Genomic DNA, 23314 nt, shown 5'->3' with positions numbered 1-23314 from the left:
CACAGATACCATTAAATTTTAATATAATAGTATAGATGAATATACTCGTAAAAATCAGCAGTCTTACCTTGAAAACTTCTTCCTAGGATTCACTTGTTTAAAAGAAGCACATAACGGCCCATAAAAGTTCTTATATTTATACGTTTTCTATTGCACTGCAATCTTTCTAAGCGCATAGAGAGCATTCATGTTATCCATTTTGGGTCCAAGACAAAAGGATGTTCTTTTGATGAAATTGGAGAAATATTTCAGTTTCATAACAAAATTAATTTTTTTCACAAACCAAGTATTGTTTTTCTTTTAAAGTCAAGATTTTATAGTGCAGCACATAATGAAAACTGATGGGATTATTAAATATATAAAAAAATGCTAGTCTATTTATTGCGTTACAGAAATTAATGTTTGCCGAGTGGCGCAGGAGTGTGGGTTTTGAACCCACAATTGCTCCGACTGAGACACTGCACCAGCAGATCAACAAACGTCTACTTCTCTCGATGGGAGTTAAGTGTTTCCTTTAGTACTGATGAGGATTCTACTTAATATTCAATTAAGTATCACAATTAATATGAATTTACAAAGAAAGTATTACACCTTTTTTTCTTTCTAGCTTCCTCTTGGCCCTGAGCCACTGATGACTGAAGAAAATATGAATGAATTTTCAAGCACAATTTTTGTACTCACTTGAACACTTAAGTTCTATATGGTCAATTAAATTCAGTTAGTAATTCACTCAAATATGAATGCTCAATGTTCTTACTTGCTATTTCCGTACTTTTCTAGCTGTATTAACTGGAATTTGAGTTATTTACACATTTATTTTGTAAATAAAATAAAGCACACAGTTTTTATCTTATGCTAGAATTGGCCAATACAAAGTCAATTGGGGTGACAGGATAATTAATTTACAACAAGAGTACAAATAAAATAGTTTAAATATATATTCATGTAAAAATAACAAGGCACTTATGTAATAATGATTTATTAATACTGTTATATATTATATCTTGATAAATTAAGTATTTATAGCCTATGTTCTTTGTGATTTTCACTATATTTTATATACATATATAAGTAGCATTAAAAATAAACTTTATTATGTTTTTAAGACACAATATTAAACATAATACAATATTTTTACAATACGTGACTCAACAATTAAAAAATGACTTGGTTACAAATTAATTGTTATACAAACAAAATTTCATCAATTTCAGTAAAGGTGATTTCAGTTCTTAAAAAAAAAAACTAGTACAATAATATTGCTACAACATTTTTATCAACCAACAAACTTATTGATGAATGAAAATTGGAAATATTTTTTTAAACAAATAATAACGATTTTTAACATATCTCTCTTAATTATCTAGAACTAAACTTAGTTGTCAGACTGTTGGAATGGATATTTTACAAAAAAACCAACACCCAAAAATAATATATTAGCATACATAAAAAATTGCATTGAGAATTATTAACAAGTTCATAAAAGGAAATATTACTAATATTAATATAGATGACAATATTTGTATATGCAAGGAAGGGTGCGGTTAACTAAACATTAAATATAGATTGGAATAAAATGTTTGAAATACGTTTAGCTAACATTGATTTTGTATTTAATTTGAGAATCAGTGAGAGTATCCATAGTTGGTATCACAGAATTTAACAATCCACTGTTATAAACTTGTACAGTAAATGTTGAAAAATGGAAGTAAAGTTATACAGAAGGCAGACCCACATTAGATTCCATCTCCAACTGGGCGTATGGTTAATTCATTGACCTGAAACAAATAAGATAATAACTATCCACATCAATGTTTTGGAGTACTCTTTGCAGATTCTGAAAACCAAACAGCATTATATTAATTTCTGTTAATACATAAAGGAGAGATCTTTCCTGTCTTTAATAAATTTATATATAAAAATAGGCTACTGCATCATCCTTGTAGTGACTTTGAAATTTCAAAAACAGGAAATTTCTATTGAGCTCACTAATAAAAACATATGGTAAACGATAATTGATTATGCATTAGTAATATTCTCTTTTTGACTTTGATGTGTTATGAAAATTAGATTTTTAAGCATTCCAAGTTTAATGATCACTTTCAAGAAGTTTCATCCAGACCAAGTACCAGTGTTATTGGTGTGTCAGTTGACTATTGACTGTCTATTATCTTGCATCTCACTCCTCTCTGAAGCCACACTTTTGGTTTTTCATGTCATACTTCGGTTAGTGTGAGTCATGATCCCATTGTCAGTAGCTCATTGTAAAAATGCCTGCATTCTTATTCTTAGACAGGCCAAACATCTCTGATAAAACTTTGTTGTGAATGTCCCAATGACAGTAAATTAATAGTAACTGATCTTGAAAAAATTGATGAAATGTATCTGTGAGAAATGCTAAAACTAAGTGTCTAGTTGGCAAGGTTTCTATTTGTTGCAATTTTTTGAAATCTACAGGTAGACTACATGTTTGCATCATAATTTGCAGACCCAAAAGTAACAATTTTAAGATTGATTCTGGAAGATTGTTTCAAATCGGTTATTTTTTTATTACATTTGTTAAGAGGGTTTTTTCCTACCCTAATGGCATTTTAATCCAGTACATCATACATCTGTGAAATTGGTCCAAACCACTTATATTGACCATTATCGTTGTCTATTGTTTTCATTATTCCTATCTGGGATATATATATATATTCTTTTATTTTATTTGATGTAGTTCTACTGTTGGGTTCCTTAATGGCATATAGCTTTACAAATTTTAAAAAGACATCAACCATTGCTAATATATATTGAACATTCCCTCTTCCTCTAGGTAGTGGACGTATAAAATCTATTGATACTGAGTCTAACACGTTGTGGGACTAGTCTAACAAATTGCTTAAGTTCAAGTATTGGTTTACATTTATATTTAAGGTTGTAAAATTTCTTGTCTTAAATGGTCCCTCATTATAATTCCTAATAGTATCATCATTTAATATATTTAGCTGATTTAATAAGTTTTCAACATCTTTGGATCTTTCTACATTTTATGCTTCAGCAATAGCACTACTTATTGTCCTAGAAACATGCCTACTTAAATATGTCAAGAACATTCCCATATCGACCCTGGTTTCTAGATACTGACTTCTGTTGCAACATTCCAAAATATAGGTCACTAAATTGTCAGTCCCATGCCCATACGTTCCTTTTCCCATTAGTTCCTTCTCAAATTTCTTCTACTCAGCTATCAACCTATATTACTCTTGAAGCATCTATAAAACTGCTCAAAAATTTTCCAATTATTTATATGTTGCCTTGCCCATCTGCCAACTATTTTTCATACATTTTAAAATTATCAATATTTAAAAATCCCATCCTTCTTTGTTTCTCTCAATGTATTTTTTTCATGCCTCTAAAACCTCCATGGGGGTACATTGTTTTATGTTGGATGAAATTCCAATTAAAAATGTTTCTGTATTGGCCAGTTGATTTTGTCTGAACCCTGACATGTTTTGATTTCTCCTCATATTCTCTAATTCTGTTTGCTTGTTTGCTTATTTTTAAAGATTTTCGTACATTTTTTAATTTAAAGATTATTCAAAATTATTACCTGCATCCTCTATCTCTTGTAGGCTATTGCCTGTCGTTGACCTATTCTCCCAATCCTCTTCTACTTTGCTATTCAGATTGTCAATCCAAAGTCAAAGTCAAAATTTCTTTATTTACAATTTTCGTAGAGAAATGTATTGGCGTCAAAATACACAATGTTTAAGTTACACATTTACAGAATATAAGTTAGAGTTGAGCAGTCTTGATGTCTATAAGATGATCATCTTTCATGTAGATATTCTTCCAGTGTTTAGTACGGCCTGGTCACCAGCCATCTGTTCAGTGCCATCATCAGGTTTTTCACCTTCTGAGTCTTTATCTCGATTGGCAGCAGGTTGTAAAGCTTGCGTCCCATGTATGATGACTTCCTCCCATACAGTGAAAGATGGTGTGCTGGTAGGATGAAGTTGTCAGCATGTCGAGTGTTGTACTGGTGTACATCTGTTCCCCGAGGGAGTTCATTCATGTCGGCAAACATAATCACTTCTTGGATGTAGAGGGCCACAACTGTCAAGATGCGAAGATCCTTGAAACCTTCATGACAGCTGTCCTTTGGCAAGAAATTTTGCCTTGGGTTGCATGTCACCTTTTAGAAGAGCTGCAATTTCATCTCTTCTTTTACCAAATGCCAGTTGTTTGGTCTTGGTCATATTGACTACTACGTTGTTGGAGTACTGGTAAGCCATATTTAGTGCTGTATACGAATCAATTGCTAGTTCTTCTGTAGAGTTCCCAGTGAGCAGAAGAGTCAGTATACATTAAGGTAGAGCAGTAGGCAGTGGTTAATTTCAGTGGGAACGCAAGGGAACGGCGTTCCCTTACCTCCCAAGAGTGCCGGAACGCAAGGGAATGCTTTTAAAAACTACGAGTACAAGTTTTAGTTAAAAAAAATTGTAGGTAGGATCAATATTATGCTATGCTTTGTTTGCGAGTGACTCGTAAGCAGATAGTAAGCGCCCGTACAAGCAGTTGTGAGCTGTGCTGTGATGAGTCTTGCACGGAATCAGGCAGGAGGAAGGTGACGGGCGAGTCATCCTAGTTCGCGCATGCGCGGCTGCGCCTCTCAATAACAAAGCAATACCCACCCCACCCCCTTCCTTTCCCCCTCCATTCCTTCACCGCGCCACCGCCCCAGTGATCACAAGTGTGTTGACTAGTTGACTTGACCTTGGAGTGTTTCGCGTTTAAGTTACAAGTTGCATCGCATCCCATAACGCTTAAGTTCGTTTTTGAGGTGCAGGTCGTTGATTGTGTTCGTGTTTATGCTTATTAGTGCTGGTGCAGCTAAATAGTTTCCTAATTGACTATGACTACCAGAAAAATTGTTGATTTCTTTAAACCTAACCCTAAGAAACAAAAAGGTTATGCGAATAATGAGAACTGCAGTTCGGAAGCATTGACTACAACTTCAATTGTTGATCAAGATAAAAAAGAAGACGCAATCGGGATCAATGAGGATAATTGCGATTACCATTCCCCTTCGACTTCCTCGTCGGTCAAAATAGTATCCAGGTTGGTGGGTTTGGGATCTGATGCAGACGAAGCTAAGGTTAGTAATGAAAATAATGATTTTGTTAATAGGGGTGAACAGCCAGTTTGTTGGTCTGAAGAACAAATTGTTGAATTTAAAGCTAAAAATCCATGGTTAATTGTGAACAGAGAACTAGGTTGCAACGTTTGCCGTAGTGTGAGTACTCTAGGTGCAGAGAAAACGAAGGGCCTAAAGATTAGCGAAGAGTGGGTTTTAGGAACTGTTACCGCTTATGGAAACAATAAAAAAGACCAGCAATCCTCTCTTAGGAAAAAGATATTTTTACACCGTGGGTCTCGAGCTCATTCTTTAGCTGAAAAAATACTCATTGAAGCTAAGAAAGATACAATGAAAAAAGCTGTTGCTTCTATGCATAAAGAGCAGCAGATTGTAACTGAGCGCATTTTCCGCACGGCTTATAAGCAAGCTAAACTAAATAGGCCATTTTTTGAGTTTGAAACTGAAATTGATCTTCAAATAATGAATGGCTTAGATATGGGGCGAATCCTACATTCAAATGTTGCTTGCTCCAATATAATTCATCATATTTCTGATGAAATGAAATCAGACTTGATAAATGGCCTAATCAAGTCAGACTCTAAATTTTCCCTGCTTTTGGATGAAGCCACTTCAGTTTCAAACAAAAATGCTTTGGTGGTTTATATCAGAACTGTTCTAAAGGGAATGCAAAACCCTATGACAGTGTTCTTAACACTTTTTGAGCTAAATAGCACAACATCAGCTGGTATATTACAAGAACTTTTAAATCAGTTACAAGCATTAGGTCTAAGCTTTGAGTTCATGAAAGACCATATGATTGCTCTAACTTGTGATGGTGCTTCAGTGCTACTAGGCAAGAAATCTGGCCTTGCTATACAGCTTACTGAAACGTTCCCCAACTTGTTCATTTGGCATTGTTTGAACCATCGTTTAGAGCTTGCCGTGCACGATTCCATAGAAGAAGTAGCTGGAATCAATCATTTTAAGATATTCATGGATAAAATTAGAAACATGTTTAGTTTTCACCGAAAAACAGCAGGGAGTTGGCAGAAGTTGCTAAAGGACTAGAGGAGCAAATGTTGAAAATCGGCCGTGTTTTAGATACTCGTTGGGTAGCCTCCAGCTTAATGGCGGTGAAAGCAGTTTGGACAGATTTTAAAGCTTTGTACAATCATTTCATTGAAGCATCTGAAGACAAACAAAGGGACTCGAAGCAACGTTCAACTTACAAAGGGCTTTGTAGTACATTATCTTCTACAACTTTTGTACACAACCTGGCATTGATGTTCGATGCTCTAGAAGAGTTATCGGATTTGTCCTTACAGCTTCAAAAATCAAGCCTCAACCTTATCCAAGCCCACAGTGATGTAACACTGTTAATCAAAGTGTTTGAAAACCGAGTTGAAAACATGGGTAGACGTTCAGTGTAAGCTAAAATTGCTATTGACGATTTGATGTTTCAAGATGTTAAACTTTGTGTAAGATCCAAGATACCCAGTATTCCAGAAAAACAGTTCTATCGGAGCCTCGCTAACAACTTGACTTCAAGGTTGCTATCATCATCTTCAAATGCGGCTGAACACTACATCAAAATCATGAATGACATCAAAGTGATCCACCCCATGTATTGGCCAAAAGACTTATCCATCACCTACGGAGAATGTGAGATCCAGCGAATCTGCGATAGATTTAAGATTAGCAGCTCTCAGGATATAATTAGAGACTTCAGACACTTCAAGCAGGGACTGAAGCCTATGTTAAGTGGAGAGAAACCTACTATTCTAGAGCAACCGCCGTCGTTTAAGAAACTGATTTCCATCATAAATAGTATTGCAGTGTCTAGTGCTGAATGTGAACGTGGGTTTTCTGCAATGAATCTAATTATGTCTCCTCTTAGATCTTCACTCTACATTAGCACTGTTTGCGATTTATTGCGGATCAGGCTCCTAGGACCTCCTGTGGCTAGATACAATCCCGAGCGACACGTCAAAACCTGGCTGGCGAAGGGACACCATTCTGCACTTGACACCAAGTCAAAACAACGAGGGCAGAAAACTTACCATGAAGACAGCATTGCATTGTGGGAACTTTTTTCCTAAATCTGTTTTTTAAATATCTTTTAGAATTTCAGAAAATTAAGTTTTCATTAAAATAACTAGCCTATGCCTAACTTATAGTTGTGTTCTGAACTCAAGTTTCTGAGTTCTTTTTTGTACTTACAGTTAGTTTTGTGTATTGTTGTTTTGTTTCTTTTGTAGTTTTCACTTTAAAATATTAACAAACAACTAAAACTAAGTTTACCAACAGTCTTGGCATTGCCTTACAATATTATACTACAAATCCGTACATATTTGTTATAATAACTAATAAGCAAATAAAATAATAAACCTTAACTTTTTAAAACTACACTAAATTTTAAAAAATGAAACCGTGTTACTCCACTCTGTGTGTCATTTATTTTGTGTGTAATTAAACGCTTCCTTTTCCTTTCCAAGAAGTTGGTTTATTTTGAATGTATTAATATTGTTTTGTACCCATAAGGTATGCAATTTTTTTGTAAAATATGCAAATTTGTAAAAAAGCTGTTATATTAACAAACATCCATTTACATATTAATATGTATTATTATTACTACTGTAATGTGTATAAATAAAACTGTGAATAAGGCTCAATTTGTTTTTATTTTACCATTCATTAAAAAATTAATATTGGCGAGCTTCATTGATTCAAACAAAATGGTCAATGAGATCAAACCAAATATTTCTGGGAAATTTAAAGTAGGCAACAAGGTGTTAATGGAGTAGAGTAGAGTAGAGTAGAGAGTAAACTCAATAATTTAAATTCATGTTTTTATTTTCTTACATCCTAATCAAGCACCTTAAAGAAAATAAACAGCATTAAAATATCACTTGGTATTTTATAAAAATGAATGTATTATTATGTCTGGGTGGCCTAAAAACAAAGGTTTACAGTTATAATTTTCAAAAGTTTACCTGGGTGAGGGCCCCCCTCCTTCCTGGGGTGTATTCCATACCCACCGGTCTGAGCTTCCCGCTTTAAGAGTTCCCACACCTAAAATTTTAGAAATTAAGCACTGGCAGTAGGTATTTAGAAGATGTCATTAGTAAATAAAATAAACAGTACAAGGCCTAAGACTGATCCTTGTGGCACTCCTCGGCTTACAGGTAACAGTTCGGATCTATTGTTTTGTATTGTTCCTTTGTTATGATATCTCCATCACTTAGGTGCGTTCTTCCAAATAGCTTTTAAACCACCTGTAAGCAGAGTCAGAATACCCAGGCTTTGAAGCTTTTGTAGGATAAGGTTGTGCCCCAGACAATCAAAGGCTTTGCTGAAGTCAAGCATTATGCCAGTTACAAACTTTCCCGCTTCCAGCTGATCGCAAATGAATTCTGCTAGCTCAGCAATTGCAGTTGTTGTGGATGTGCCTTTCACAAACCCATGTTGATTATTAGTTAGCAAGTCTTGTTGTTTGAGGTAGTCCATCAGTCTCTTAAGTACGACTTTTTCTATTACTTTGGGGAAAGTGGAGATTAGTGAAATAGGTCTATTTAGTTGCTAGGTGCCCTTTGGCAGTTACTTTTATGCTTAGGATATATTTTTACAATTTTCAAGGTGTATGGAAACAGTCCCAATGAAAGTGACTTATTTATGATGCTGACCAGGGGGGGTGTAAGGGCTTCACTGCAATGTTTAAGTAACTTTGATGATACGTCATCAAGCCCTGCTGAGGTTTTGGATTTCATGTTTTTAATCATAGCTTGTACTTCTTCTGTAGTGGTGTTGTGAAGTTGAGTGAGCCTGCAATTTGCTACATGGGGTGTGAGTTGTCTTCCTTTTTTGTGCTATTAGTGGCAACCATTTGCTGTGCAACTTGGGTGATGAATTCATTGAACTTTTCAGCGATTTCATTTGGATTAGTTGTTTCCTCTCCATTTATCTTCATTTTCAGCTGTTATTTGCCTTGATCTGTACTCTACATTTCACTGTTTAATATTTGCCAGGTTGCTTTTGATTTATTCTCAGCTTTGTTCATACAGTAGGATGATGCCTGGCGTTTTAGCATATTCAGTCTAAGATCATAGTTTTTCTTAGCAAGGGCTGTGTCGGTTTTATGCAGGTCACTTCCTGTGGTCTGGTACTTTTTAAGGCATTAAAGATAAGTTTCTTTCAGTTTAAGAGCTTCACGGTCTTTATAGTTGAAATTTGGATTCCTCTATTTCTGGTTTTCTTTTTAGGGCAAGCTGCATCCATGTATAATACCAGAGTATTTAATCCTATATTTATCCTGTATTTAATTTAATCCTTTCTTTAATTTTCTTATTCAGTTTTTCCAACCTGTGGTTTAATATCTTTTGACCATTTCCAACCTGAAGAAATGTTTTCTCTATTTCTATCATGTCCTCCTCCCTTTTATTTTTATTTTCCTAATTTCTGTTGTGATTTTATCCCTAATCTGACATTTGTCTTCATTTTATTTGTTTCTACCTGTTCAGCTAACCCAGCTTTCACTCGTTCCTCCAAAATCTTTTAAGTCCTCACTAAGATTATCTAAACCTTTGTTCAAGTCCTCTTTTATTTCCTTTTCAACTTTATCTTAATGTACCACTCCTCTCTTATTTGATTTATATTCTGTCTCAATTGTTCATTGCTTTCTACATTCCATTTTTAGGTCCTCATTCATTCTATTCATTTAATTATTTTAAGTCCTTCTTTAAAACCTTGTTAAATTTTTTTTCATTTATTTAATTTCTTTATTAATCTTGTTCATTTTTTTATTTAGTTTATTTTTATCCAATTTATGATTTGTCTTTTTTAATTTCATATATTTTCTCACTATTTTCATCCATTTAACGATCTAAGCTATTCATTATAGTTCTCATAAATTCGATGAGACCTTCATCCCTACTTCTTTTATTACTATAGGGACCATTAAACATATTAGTCTCACTCCTGTCATCCGTTTCATCATCCTTCTCCAACAACCCTATTTTATAAATCACGGATACTTCCCATTCCTTATTTTGTGTTCCACTAGCAATGGGGGACAACCAACCTAAGAGCACAGTTTCTCCCGAGCTGTAGTGGCACAAATAATGGCAGATTTAATTCATTGTGATGACTTTCTATTGTAAATTTATTTAACCCTAGAGAGCTAACGTGTTCAAAAAGTTACGTTAAAGCTAACGTATCGTAAAAATTACAACAGGATTCAAAAAATGTACCAATGCATTTTATTTTACAAAAATGCCATTTAATTGCATATAAACACTTATAATACAGATTAATAAACCTTTTTAAAACTAAGTCTATGGTTAAATATCATCTGTACAATGGACACAGCATCTTCCACGATGCTCAGCACAGATTGGCTTGGCACATCGGCAGCAAAAGATTGACGTCATCCTCCGTTTTGCTGATGGACATATTCCACAAATTGTTCGACGTTGGTGCTGAGGGACATTAACTTTGTTTGTTTGAAGAGGTGCCTTAATTATTTCAGCAATTGATTCACGGAGTTTTCTTGGCAAGTTTGGGTAGTTCATACGGTGCTGAAGCCATGGTGTGATGAGGTCATATTGGATTTGCACTGCAAATTTTCTCCTTGAAAGCGGTTTCAGACCCATTTTCACCATGTTACTAGTGTAAATAACATAGGAATTTACTAGCATGATATTTATCATGCAAAAAATACACATAATGGCCACCGCCTCTTTCGGCTGCACGTCATTTGATAGCACATTTTATCCAAAGTATCAACTGCACCTTTGGTTGCGTTCTATGTCTCAATGATTAGAGGTTTTTTTGAGTCCTTATCAATAGCTTTTCATGACAAGACAATAGAAGCAACACATTTTTGGAATTCTTGACTGTATGAAACCATTATTTTCATTCCATCGAAACAAAACATACTGGTCCCAACTTTCCTATTTTTCGTGCACAACATTTCTGGAGGGATTTCTCTTTTGTTTTTTTTAAGAGTACAGACTATGTTCAATTTATATGGTTCTTCCAATAAGGAAGTTGCTAGAGATACTGATGTGAACCAGTTGTCAATGTTTATATTTCTGTTGGAACCATGACAAGTAGTAGACAGCTTTTTCACAAATAATTCGCCATGGGGCATGCGTTCTGTATTTAATGTTCTTCCTGAGTATGGAATGGCATCAACCATGAACTTTGTTGTATTGTCACACATTAAAACCAGTTTGATTCCGTATTTATCGGGCTTCCAAGGAATGTACATTCTAAATAAACAGTTTCTTCTAAATGCAAGTAGCTGCTCATCGATTGTCAAAAAGGACCCTGGCTTGTACGAAGCGACATGTTTGAATAAACATATCCCAGATTTCTCTTATATACCTTTTTTTTCGGCTCTACTTTCACTGGCATCGAAACGCAAACAATCCAGCAAGAAATCAAAACGTTCACAAGACATAGTAGCATTATATAGTTGACCACTAAATTCAGGATTAAACAGTTCATAAGAAGGTAAATGGTTGTCTTTTTTAGCTGCTGAAAGTATCACTAATCCTAGAAAAGCATCAAGTTCTATGTTGGATAGCTGAGCAACTGTAGTAGTTTATCTCCTATAGTTGGCACTTTTTTCCCCAATTTTTGAGTTGGTATGCAAAATAATGGTATCTTTCATCTCTTGAGTAAAGAAAATGTTAAATGTCTCACTTGGTTTGATTTTATTAGCGGTATTGGCAGTATCGTATGTGAATTATACAGGGTGTATATTATGTCTGGAAACACCCAAATATATCCTTTAATAATTTAAATATAAATTTGAAACCTCTTACAATCGTGATAGAGATTGGGCATCTACTTTTTGGAACAATGTTTTGTTATGTCACACCAACGGGGGACGTCCTGCCGAGGGTATCGTGAATATTCTTAATGAAAGCCTATACCTTGTGATACATAATTTTAAAGGTAATAGCTTACTGAATTGAATGCCACAAACCGCATCTCAAAGGAATTATTCTATCAGAAAATAGAGCATTTTTAGTATTGAAAATTTACTGATGTTCAACAATGTAATTTTAACATGGTTCTTGCCACAAAATGTGTTACACTAATTTTTTAGCATTTTTTAAATGTTCAATTAAAATAAAATAAACAATTTATTTTTAAGCTGGTTTCATTAGTACAAATTTACCAGTTTTTATTACAATGAATAAAACTTATGAGTCACTTTCTCTGATTAGTTATGAATCTGTACTTGGTGTTTTCCAGTCAGCAGGAAGGTTTAAAGAGACAAAGGTCACTAGCCTATGAGAAACATTATTGTGTTATTAATCATCTGGTCTACAGGTTTCAGTTTGTTGAGCATGGAGCTTTCACTAGACAGGTCTAAGCTTGGGAATTACAAATGGACAAAGGTCATATCATTCCTGTCGAGTTATTCAGTGTCTCTGAAGCATTGCTGTCAACAAGTTATCTAATTACAGTAGTTCAGTTTTTATTTGGCATTTTAATGGAATTGTCTGAAAGAGAACGAATTACTCTGTTGATGATGCGAGGATATGGCGATCGTCAAAGATCTTATCGGGAAGTTTGTAATTTGTTTAATGACACTTTCCCAGAAAGGAATCCCATAAGTGTTTCAACAATATCAAAAACTATTGAGCGTTTTGAAATGACAGGGAGTGTACGTAATCGGCCAAAGTCGGGTAGGATACAATCTGCAACAGATGAAGAACATGCACTAGATGTTTTGCAAACATTTATTGAAGACCCACATACATCGCTCAGAAAAGCTGCACAGCAACATGATATGCACCCTATGTCTGTGAGTAAGATTTTGAAAATTAATAAATACAAACCATTTAAAGTTCATTTAGTCCAACAGTTAAGTGAGGATGATTACGACAGAAGAGTTGAGTTTTGTGAACTTGTGATGCGCAAATGTGATGACAATTGAGATTTTCTGACCAACATACTATTTTCTGATGAGGCAACTTTTTTCCTAAATGGCAATGTTAACAGGCACAATTGCCGTTACTGGGCTAGTGAAAACCCACATTGGATTACTGAGTCCCATTCACAGCAACCACAAAAACTGAACGTATGGTGTGGAATTTTAGGTAACAAAATTGTTGGACCCTTTTTCATCAATGGAAATTTAAATGCCGAACTTTACTACAATATGCTCCAAAATGAAATAATCCCAGCTATTCAAATTGCATCAGGAGAATACTTTGATAATGTATGGTTTCAGCAGGATGGTGCTCCACCCCATTATGGGAGACAGGTAAGAGAGTATTTGGATTTAAGGTTTCCTCATAAATGGATTGGCCGAAGAGGAGAAATCGAATGGCCTCCAAGATCTCCGGATTTGTCACCAATCGATTATTTCCTATGGGGTCATTTAAAATCCAATGTTTATAGAAGAAAGCCTCATAATTTGGAAGACCTAAGAAACAGGATTATAGAGGAGATTGCTTTGATAACTGAAGAAATGTTAGGCAACTCTGTCGAATCATTTTACACAAGATTGGCTCATTGTCAAACCGTAGAAGGAACACAGTTCGAACAATTGCTTTGACACCAAATGCAGGTAAAACGTTTGTTGTAAGACTTTTCTAACAGCATACACTATTTTTTATTTGTAATAAGAAATCAATAACATAAGTATTTCCATAATTGTACTGTAATAAAAACTGGCAAATTTGTGCTAATAGAACCAGCTTAAAATGAAATTTTTGTTTTATTTAATTGAACATTTAAAAAAATGCTAAAAAATTAGTGTAACACATTTTGTGGCAAGAACCATGTTAAAATTACATTGTTGAACATCAGTAAATTTTCAATACTAAAAATGCTCTATTTTCTGATAGAATAATTCCTTTGAGATGCGGTTTGTGGCATTCAATTCAGTAAGCTATTACCTTTAAAATTATGTATCACAAGGTATAGGCTTTCATTAAGAATATTCACGATACCCTCGGCAGGACGTCCCCCGTTGGTGTGACATAACAAAACATTGTTCCAAAAAGTAGATGCCCAATCTCTATCACGATTGTAAGAGGTTTCAAATTTATATTTAAATTATTAAAGGATATATTTGGGTGTTTCCAGACATAATATACACCCTGTATTTTGTGCAGCAGAAACATTTCTACCAGTCACCAGTGTAGGCTTATTAGTCCAGCGATGTCCATTTTTACCCCTAAGGCTCACTTTATCACATAAAATTATGTGAGGATCAGATGTTTGAGCTGTAGAGCTCTGGGTCGGTGCAGCATCTATGATAGGCCCTGGCTGGCAAGATAAGGAGGCACTCGTACCTGGTTGTATTGATGTAGTTGTAGCCACTTCATCTACGGGATGTAAAGGTAGAGAGGCCGTGGTTTCTGGTAGTGGTATTGAAGTTGGGTTTTCAACGGCTGGTGCAGTTTTCTTTTTCCTCTTGGGGGGTGGAGGTAGTTCATCTGAACTGGAGTCATCTTGTAAAGTTTTCTTTGCAGGGGAAAAGGATGGATCAGCATCTGTGTCATCGCTGTCAATTTGGAATTCCACTTCATCAACTTCATCTTTCTCACTTTCCGAAACGTCACTTGTAGTCAAACATTCGTCATCATTCAAATACTTTAAAATTTGTTGTCTCGGTCAATTTACTTCGTTCCATTTCACGTATAGAGAATCACTACTTTTGCAACAATTAAACACAAGAAAAGAAGAAAAAAGACGCGCAGCTGCTTTTATAAAATTCCAAAAATCCAAGCGTAAAAGCTAATGTATCTTATTTCTTACGAACCTCTGTCTAATAAACCCACTTTGACGGCTGAAAAGTGACTAGCGGCAAGCTCCCCCCCCTCTTGGACATATTTACAAACGCAGGTGGCCGGAGTCCACTTGCCCAGCGCAAGGGGGTGTTCCATGAAAACTTCAAAACTCAAGTCGTAAGATATACGACACGTTAGCTTTCTAGGGTTAACAAGTACTTTAATTTTATTCAATTTAAAAACATTTAATTAATTTTTGACCTATTTATGTTTGATTATAAGCCTATTCGTAAGCTATTTTAGTTCTGACCACACTGCTCAAATTTGCAGGATTCACAGCTATGAATTGAAAACTTCGTCAGAGAATGCTTACAAAAGATGTTTCAGTCAATGGAACCTTGATACTCTTACATCTATCCTTTACAATAAAAATTAGGACCCAATTCATCTCGCTAATGACTCAGATGCAGCATACAATATCTTTCAAGGGATCCTACAAGCGTCTCTTGACATTGCCTGTCCCCAAAAGAAATGTATTAGGAAAAGAAAAAAGAGAACCTTCCCCTATGACAATGAAGCAGAAAATTTAAAATCTGACTTTCTAAAGGCTCTACATAAATATGAAACAACAGGAAATGTGCAAGACAACAAGATCATGGTAGAAAGGAAGAAAGATTACAACAAGAAACGCAGACAATTAAACCAAAACACAAATGCAAACTACATCAAATCAGCTGATAACAAGAATTAAGCCCTATGGAGCCTTATAAACAATGAAAAACAGGAAAACCCAAGTAAAATATCCACAAATGCATATTAAAATTAATAACAGAGAGACTGATAGCCCTCAGGAAATAGCTGAACATTTTAATACTTATTTTACTAATGTAGCCGAGCTGACGCTGAAAAAGAATAGAAAGGCCATAGGGTACCATGACACAAATGCACCTGACCTTCTAACAGAAATAATCTGCCAAGAGTCCTTAATTCTTTCACCAACAAACAATGACGAAGTCAGGGGTATTATAAACTCCCTTAAATCAAAACAGTCAAGTGGAATGGATGAATACTCATCTAAGCTTGTCAAATACTGCAGAAAAGAAATGAGTCCACCTCTTGTAAGTATAATAAACAAATCATTCAGCCTAGGCCAGTTTCCCTCTGCACTAAAGTTATCAAAAGTATACCCGAAGCACAAAAAAGGATCTACAAATGATGTGGAAAATTATCGTCCTATCTCTCTGATCTCAACATTTTCAAAAATTATTGAAAAAGTTGTCCTCATCAGACTTATGACACACCTCAAGAAGCTAAATTTAATCAACAACTGCCAACATGGATTGTCAAAAGAAAATCTACCATTTCTGACATTATCAGCCTAATTGAAGGCATTGTTGACCAAATAGACAAGGGACAACACATCTCCTCACTTCTTCTCGATTATAGTAAGGCATTTGACTGTTTGGGACATGACCTCATCTTAAGAAAACTAGCATTACTGGAAATCACAGACACAGCAAACAAATGGTTTGCAAGTTACCTGTCAGGACGAACCCAAGTAGTTGAGGTACAGACAACCACACTTGGAATTACAGAAACACACCAGTCAAAACCACTTCCTATCCTCCGAGGAGTTCCACAAGGATTTGTACTGGGCCCAGTCCTCTTTATTCTATTTGTAAATGATTTCCCAACACATACCCAAGATAATAATACATCATGCGTAAAGTACGCAGACGACACAACACTCCTGACAAGGAATCACACTGCAGAAGGTGTTTGTGTAGCTGCTACAGCCTTTGTAAACAAGGCTCTGAATTATTGTAAAACAAATGATCTGGCTATAAACCCACAAAAAACAATACAAATTAATTTTAGTAAAAAAGAGACACTACTCCCAGCATCGCCAATGTTAAGAGTTGAAACCATGTAAAATTTCTTGGAGTCATTCTGGACAGAAATCTAACCTGGACTGAACAAGTGAACAAAAATGTAGCATCTGGAATATATGTTGTTCGACACATTAAATGGATCAGCAACTTGGAATCACCCAAAACAGCTTACTACTCATTAGTAGAAACTCACATGAGGTATGGACTTTGGGGTGGCTCCTCAGTTGGAAACCTTAAGAGTTCTTACCTTACAGAAAAAAGCCATCAGAGTTATGGCTGACTTAGAACCAATGCAGAGATGCAGACATGCCTTCCATACACTCCAGATAATGACTGTTACTTGATATACATCCAAGAAGTTATCATATATGCACACTAGAAGAATCTCAAAACTGGAAATGACTTCCTTCACAACAACACACGTTATGCAACAAGCTAAACTCTACCCGTACACCGCACAGCACTTTTCGAGGAGAAACCAACCTACATTGGGCGAAAACTATGGAACTATCTACCACAAGCATTAAGAGAGCTTCAAGGTAACGCTTTAAAAAAAAGCACTCCATGACTTCCTTGTTGGACAGTCTTTCTACACCATTGACAAATACCTGAACCAAGACTGGAGGCCTCAACTGGAACTCAACAATCACCCTCAAATGTAATGCATCATTGGACTCAAAAATTATTTTTCCAAAACAAGTTTGTCTAATTTCTGACTCTATTACTGTTCTTTATGAATATGCTAATAACGAAGCTTGTCTATTGTGTGTAGTTTAAGTCTATGACTTGTTTATTCAATTCAGTTTTATTTCCGCATGGTAGCTATTTAATACTTTTAATTATATTCCCTCCTTTTATTAGTTTAGAAGTACTACAAAATAACAATTTTTGGACATAATATGTTAAATATTTCTGACCCCCTCTGATCTGGAGGATATTCCATACTCCTCACTCCCTGGTGTTCAGGACACCTCACAGAGAAAATTTCTTGGTGTGTCACTGATTTTGAATGCATAATCAATACTATTGAAAGTCCTCATAATGGCAGAACTGTTCTTTGACCTGCCTATTAGAACACTACTTATATTATAGCCAAACTATTAATATTATATCATCTAATCTTAAAACATGGCAGATTGTGGTCTGAAATAAATGTCAATACCTGAACATTAGGAGGTGTACCCAAGACATAATGGACAGCATCTGCGATGTCCTTGGCAGTGAGAGGTTCTATTGAAATGGTGATATCTTGCCCGCCTCTGAACGAATCAAACATCTCCGTCTCTACAATGCCTGGACTAATACTCTGAAAAAGATCATTCTTTTCAGAATCATTATATGTAAATTAATCAAAATTACATTTGTAAATCCCAGCTATACGAGAGCTATGTTTTATAACAATATGTCCGACCACCTCAAGAAAGAAAATGGACAGCGCTTAAGTAGAAAACTGACAACTTGACTGGAAGACAGAACTCTCAGCATAGAAAAAGAATTTATGGAGAGAGCCCTCGCTTGAATACGAATGCAATCTAGTGGAATAAATAAGAAACAGTTTTAAATAGTTTTCGATGTTCTCTTTAGATTGCAATTGCTCTTTTATTTATTTCTTTCAGACCCAATTGACGGTATTCAGGCCATATGACGGTACTCAATTAGTTGTATAAAGTAATTAGCTGATTCCATTTCTGTTTATGTAGTGAATACAGGTTGTAACCTCACTTTTCCGTTACCGGTTGCCTTGGTTGTAAACGTTTTGTAGTGTTTACCGTGAGTAAAAACGTGGCTGTTTGTGTAATTACTGATTACATAATGGCGCAAGAAAGACTTACAGACGAATTTTTGGCTAAGATGCTCCCCTGAGACTTACTGCTTGGCATTATCCCGCCACCATCCCTCCTGCAGATAAGAAGGACAAGCCTAAGAGAGCATGCCATGTGTGCAGATAGACCAGCAGCACCTCGCCGGGATACGATATGCCGGGATTGCGACGTTCCACTTTGTGTGCCAGACTATTCTCGCACCTTTCATACCATCAAAGATTTCTGAGGAAACTTGTGTACTGTTACTAATTTGTAACCTATACCTTAGTATGTTTATGAGAAAATACTGAATATTTGATTTTATTCTCAAATTTTGTAAATATAATAACTTTTGTGCATAAACAGATTAATTTCTGTATAAATACAAAAAACTTCAAAAACATTTAATTGAGTGTTTTTCATAACACATCTACTGCAGTAAACCCAAATCACCTAAAAAAACAATATCCAAAATTTTACAAAATACTCACTTTTTAGGGCACTCTTACTGCGAAAAACCTTCCAGTCAAAGGGTTAAACAAAAGTTATAAATAATTATTATATTATCTGTTTACTGCAGGTTATGTTTTAGAAACAAAACTTTTTTGTATACATATAGTTTTAAATTTGTAACAATTATATAACATTTTAAAAGTTTACTCAAAATAGTGTTTTTGTAAATAATAAATTATTTATACAATTAAAATATAGTACTTTGTATTTTTTTAGGTTTCAAGAAAAAAAAACTGTAAACAATTTTGTTTAAACCTTAAAACATTTGTAATTTTAAAGTGAAATTGAATTTGATCTGTAATTTGTAAAAATGTCATAAGATTTTATTACAGGAAATATATTTTGTGAACAATGTTTCAGTAATTATTGTTAAAAAATCTGCAAAAATACACAAAATAGCAGCAAATGCACTTTTGAATAATGGATAACAAATATGAACTGGTACCAACAGTTAATATCTGTCGAGGAATAATGATTATGTGAAAAATATTGCATCTACTATTACATACTTACGGTAACTTTAATTTTAGACTTTTCTGATGCAAGCTCTCTTCTTAGACCTTCACCGATGACCAGTGAAGCATGCTTTGATGAAGAATAGGGAGTGATTCCAGGGAAGTCAGGAATCCAATGAGAAGCCAGGCTAAAAAATAACAAGAGAATAATAATGGATACGCTACCAAGAAAATTTTGATTAATAATAAAATACCTTACAATGACAATGGCAATGGTGTTTCTGTAAATTTACCTGCACAGAGAAAAAAGGCATTTTATTTTTTTAAATAACCATTTATTCTTTTAAATGGTGGTTTTTACATTTAATAGTAAATTTGTATAAGAGAAAGTATAGATTTCAACCTTTTTTCTAGAATCTTATAGTCTTCTAGTTTGTTATTTTTCCTTCCAATGTTAGTGTAAGTCTACATATCTGCAATCTTATCTACTGTTAAAGGTGAATTACTTATAAGAGTCATTCTTCCCAAAACCAAACAATATATTAAAATAATCTTATTGAACTATGATAAGTGGATTTTTTAAATGCTGGTGCTCAACATGAAAACAAAACTAGTTTATGTGCTGCCCTGCTAGCAGTAGTTGGCTGTCCTAATTACTTTCTTTATTTTGATACCACCTGCAATAAATTGTGTAATTTAGCATTCAAATGTGATTTGCTAGAGATTAGGGTATGATAAAGGTGCATTATTTTAAAAAAGAAGGAAAATAAATATGAAATATTTGTGCCTAACAAACATGCTGTTAATAATGAAAGAAACAAAGCATCAAGGTATAACACAATTTACATCAAAAGATTTATTTGAAAACAAAATCTTATCCCTGTTTGAACTGCTTTTAATGAACAAATTTATATAAAAAATATAACAAGTCTATTTATTTAATATTGTCTGAGCAGCTAAATTCATGGAAGTTGCTTTGATTATGCATCCAAAACTTATATTCTGGCTATAGCAAATTAATAATGTAATGGAAGTGTAGCTAGGAAAAGACCAGGTGCAAATAGCAATGATTAAAATTAAAGTCGTCCTTTAACAGTATTGATTTTGCCATAAGAAACTCTATTTTGAATATAAATTATAAACCATTACTATTAACAGACAATCATATTTTTAACAATTCATTAGGATTGATACACTAATATCTAAGTTTCTAAAGTGAAAAGTTTATAGATTTGAGACAAGTTTCTATTTATAACCAAGTTTTAAATTTTATGAGTTGCTGTTTATGCGTTGGGAGTGTTTTTAACTTTTGAAATATTGGCATTGTGCTTTATGATCTCAGTGAGCCATCCGGTAGTGCTAATATTCATGCTACACGAGATTAAGTTGACGGTTACTGCAAATGATAACATTCATAATTGATGACTTTCTCAATGTATTTTATATAGTAATAAACTAAAAAAACCACATTATTAATCTATCCTTGATCTAGATACAAGAGTGGTTGACAATAAATTATTAAAGTAGTTTTGACATTACTTTCAGATTTAAAAAAATCAAAATACGGGTAAAAACATGTAAAATAAGTACAAGGACTCTTTTTGGATGCTATAAAACTCATCTGATGAAGTCATTGTTTGACTTTGCCAGATTTTTAGAGCTTTTCAGCAAGAAAAACAACACAATTTTGTTCCTGTGTTTTTGTTTTAAAAAGTAAATGTGCAAGTTTTATAAATATAGTTTTAGAAACAGGGTGTTTCTCCGTTCAATGGCTATCCAGTCAAGCTAGTGAGAGGTTACTGTCACTCCTTGTTGTTTTACAATAGCAGTTTAAAATGTGTGATGCAATTCCAGTGAGTTTTGAAGTGCGGTCAGTAACACAGTTTTTGTTGGCTAAGCGCAATAAACCAATTGATATCTATCCCCAACTCTGCGAAGTTTATGGGAACGATATGATTACTGAAGATGGAGTGTATCAGTGGTGCATTAGTTTTAAAAATGGCCAAAGCAATATGCATGATGATGATGTATGAAGTAGACGGCCAAGCATTGTGACCGATGAAATTGTCTCTAAAGTTGATGAGAAGATTAAGAAGACTGCTGGCTCACAATAAGAATTCTCACTTATTTGTCCTCAAATTTCAAGATTGTTACACGAAATTGTTGCACAGAAGTTAAGTTACCATACATTTTGTCCAAGATTGGTACTGAAAATCAACAACAGCAGATCAGACTCAAGAAATCCTGGATGCTTTTAAGTGGGAGGTGTGTTCACATCCGCCTTACAGTCCGGACCTTGCACCCAACAACTACCATCTCACCACCTGTTTCCAGCAATGAAGACCTGGCTTGTGATGCAGTGGTTTGATGACAATGTTGAAACTGAGGGTGAGAAATTTACATTAGTTGTAGACTCATGAGATAGAATTTTATAGCACTGTAATTTAAAAACTTGGTCACCGCTATGATATGCCTAAAATTGTATCGTGACTATGTTGAAAAAAAGTATTTTAGTGTCACCTTCAAATGTATATAATACAATTTTTTCTTGTACTTCTATTTTTGTAATGTACTTTCTGAATAGCCCTTGTATACTATCAGTTACCCGTTGCTTTGCACCCAATTTCATAAAAAACAAACTACACTTAGATATTTTATCAACATGCGATAAAGCACTCCAATCCTGTCTTCAAAATGATTTGGCCATACGTCAAAAACAAAACAGATAAATTTTAGTATGAACAAATACCCGATATCCAGACACCACAGTGGAAAGAAGTGCGCTAGGCAAGGATCTGATCTCAAGCCAAGGAGCATTTGTGCCAAACCTTAGTAAAATCCTAGTTCTCCAGAAAAAGAAGGCTATTAGGCCCTACAGACAGCTTTCCCTGCAGCTTTTAAATCCCTATACCTTCTAACAGTCACAGCACTATACACCCATACAGCTGTCAGCACGAATTATTTAAATATCAATGATACCATTATATTTATTTAAGTGACATCATAGCAGATGGCAATCTAACCTTTTCAAATATAAATAAATTAATCATTGCAAATGGTTTTAAAATGAGAGTTTTTATAGGATAAGAAGAACAGGTTTAGATTTACTAGATTGGAAGGATACCTTTTTTCTTCATAGAGTATCTATAAAGAAAACACAAAAATGGGATATTTCGTGCCCACTTTATTAACGATTCAATTTGAAGTCTCCAGTGTTACCAAATTGTAGGGGCAAAGAAGGTGCAGAAACTAATAGGTTACACTCTCACTGAGTCTATTTTACAATATACAGGCTGTGTCACCGTGCTCAGTGCCTCGTTTGAGCACGCACACTACTGTCCTTCCCCCCACTAGCAGTCACGGTACAGTCTCACTGGAAAGCGACCACTCCAGCTCACAACGCTCATTATTGTTTTCTTGCTCCCTGTTTGCGATCAACACCCTGTGTTTGTGTTGTGATACTTGTGGAAGTTTTAGAGCTGCCGACATGGCAACACCGACTGTATTTAAGTCGAAGCTGGACGGCAAAGTTCTGAAAAGTCAGACACGTGAAGTTATTCCTAATGTGATGGATTTTATGAGTAGAGAGGGTAAAGAGGGAACATTTGTTATTGACCCTAAGAAAGTGAGAGAAAGAGTGGCAACAGCTGTCGGTCTTTCGCGGCAAACTCTAACCCGTATAAGTGCCGAAAAAAGAAAATTAGCTGAAACAACGACTTCCTTTGAAACTCCAAAAAAAGTGAGAAAGGTGCCAAAAAAGGTGACTGGACTCGAT

General features: G+C 34.7%; 1 protein-coding gene across 4 annotated transcripts in view; it reads right to left on the bottom strand.

Annotated features, from left to right (window-relative positions):
* Positions 1–1415: 1415 nt before the first annotated feature.
* Positions 1416–23314, bottom strand: part of LOC124362319 (farnesol dehydrogenase-like) — a 33643-nt gene continuing 11744 nt past the window's right edge. For 3 of the 4 annotated variants that reach the window (XM_046816724.1, XM_046816723.1, XM_046816726.1), the window contains exons 5-8: positions 19598–19727; positions 17932–18075; positions 8116–8194; positions 1416–1778 (exon numbers count right to left, since the gene is read on the bottom strand). In XM_046816724.1, the coding sequence (XP_046672680.1) occupies positions 1771–1778; positions 8116–8194; positions 17932–18075; positions 19598–19727 (361 nt within the window). In that variant the 3' untranslated portion in view covers positions 1416–1770. The remainder of the gene's footprint in view (positions 1779–8115; positions 8195–17931; positions 18076–19597; positions 19728–23314) is intronic. The other variant, XM_046816727.1, reaches the window with a different exon arrangement.

This window comes from Homalodisca vitripennis, chromosome 5 (assembly GCF_021130785.1).
Source record: "Homalodisca vitripennis isolate AUS2020 chromosome 5, UT_GWSS_2.1, whole genome shotgun sequence".
In the NCBI taxonomy this organism is placed as follows: Eukaryota; Metazoa; Arthropoda; class Insecta; order Hemiptera; family Cicadellidae; genus Homalodisca; species Homalodisca vitripennis.
Note: the sequence above shows the minus strand (reverse complement) of the source record. Positions and strands in the feature narration are given on the sequence as shown.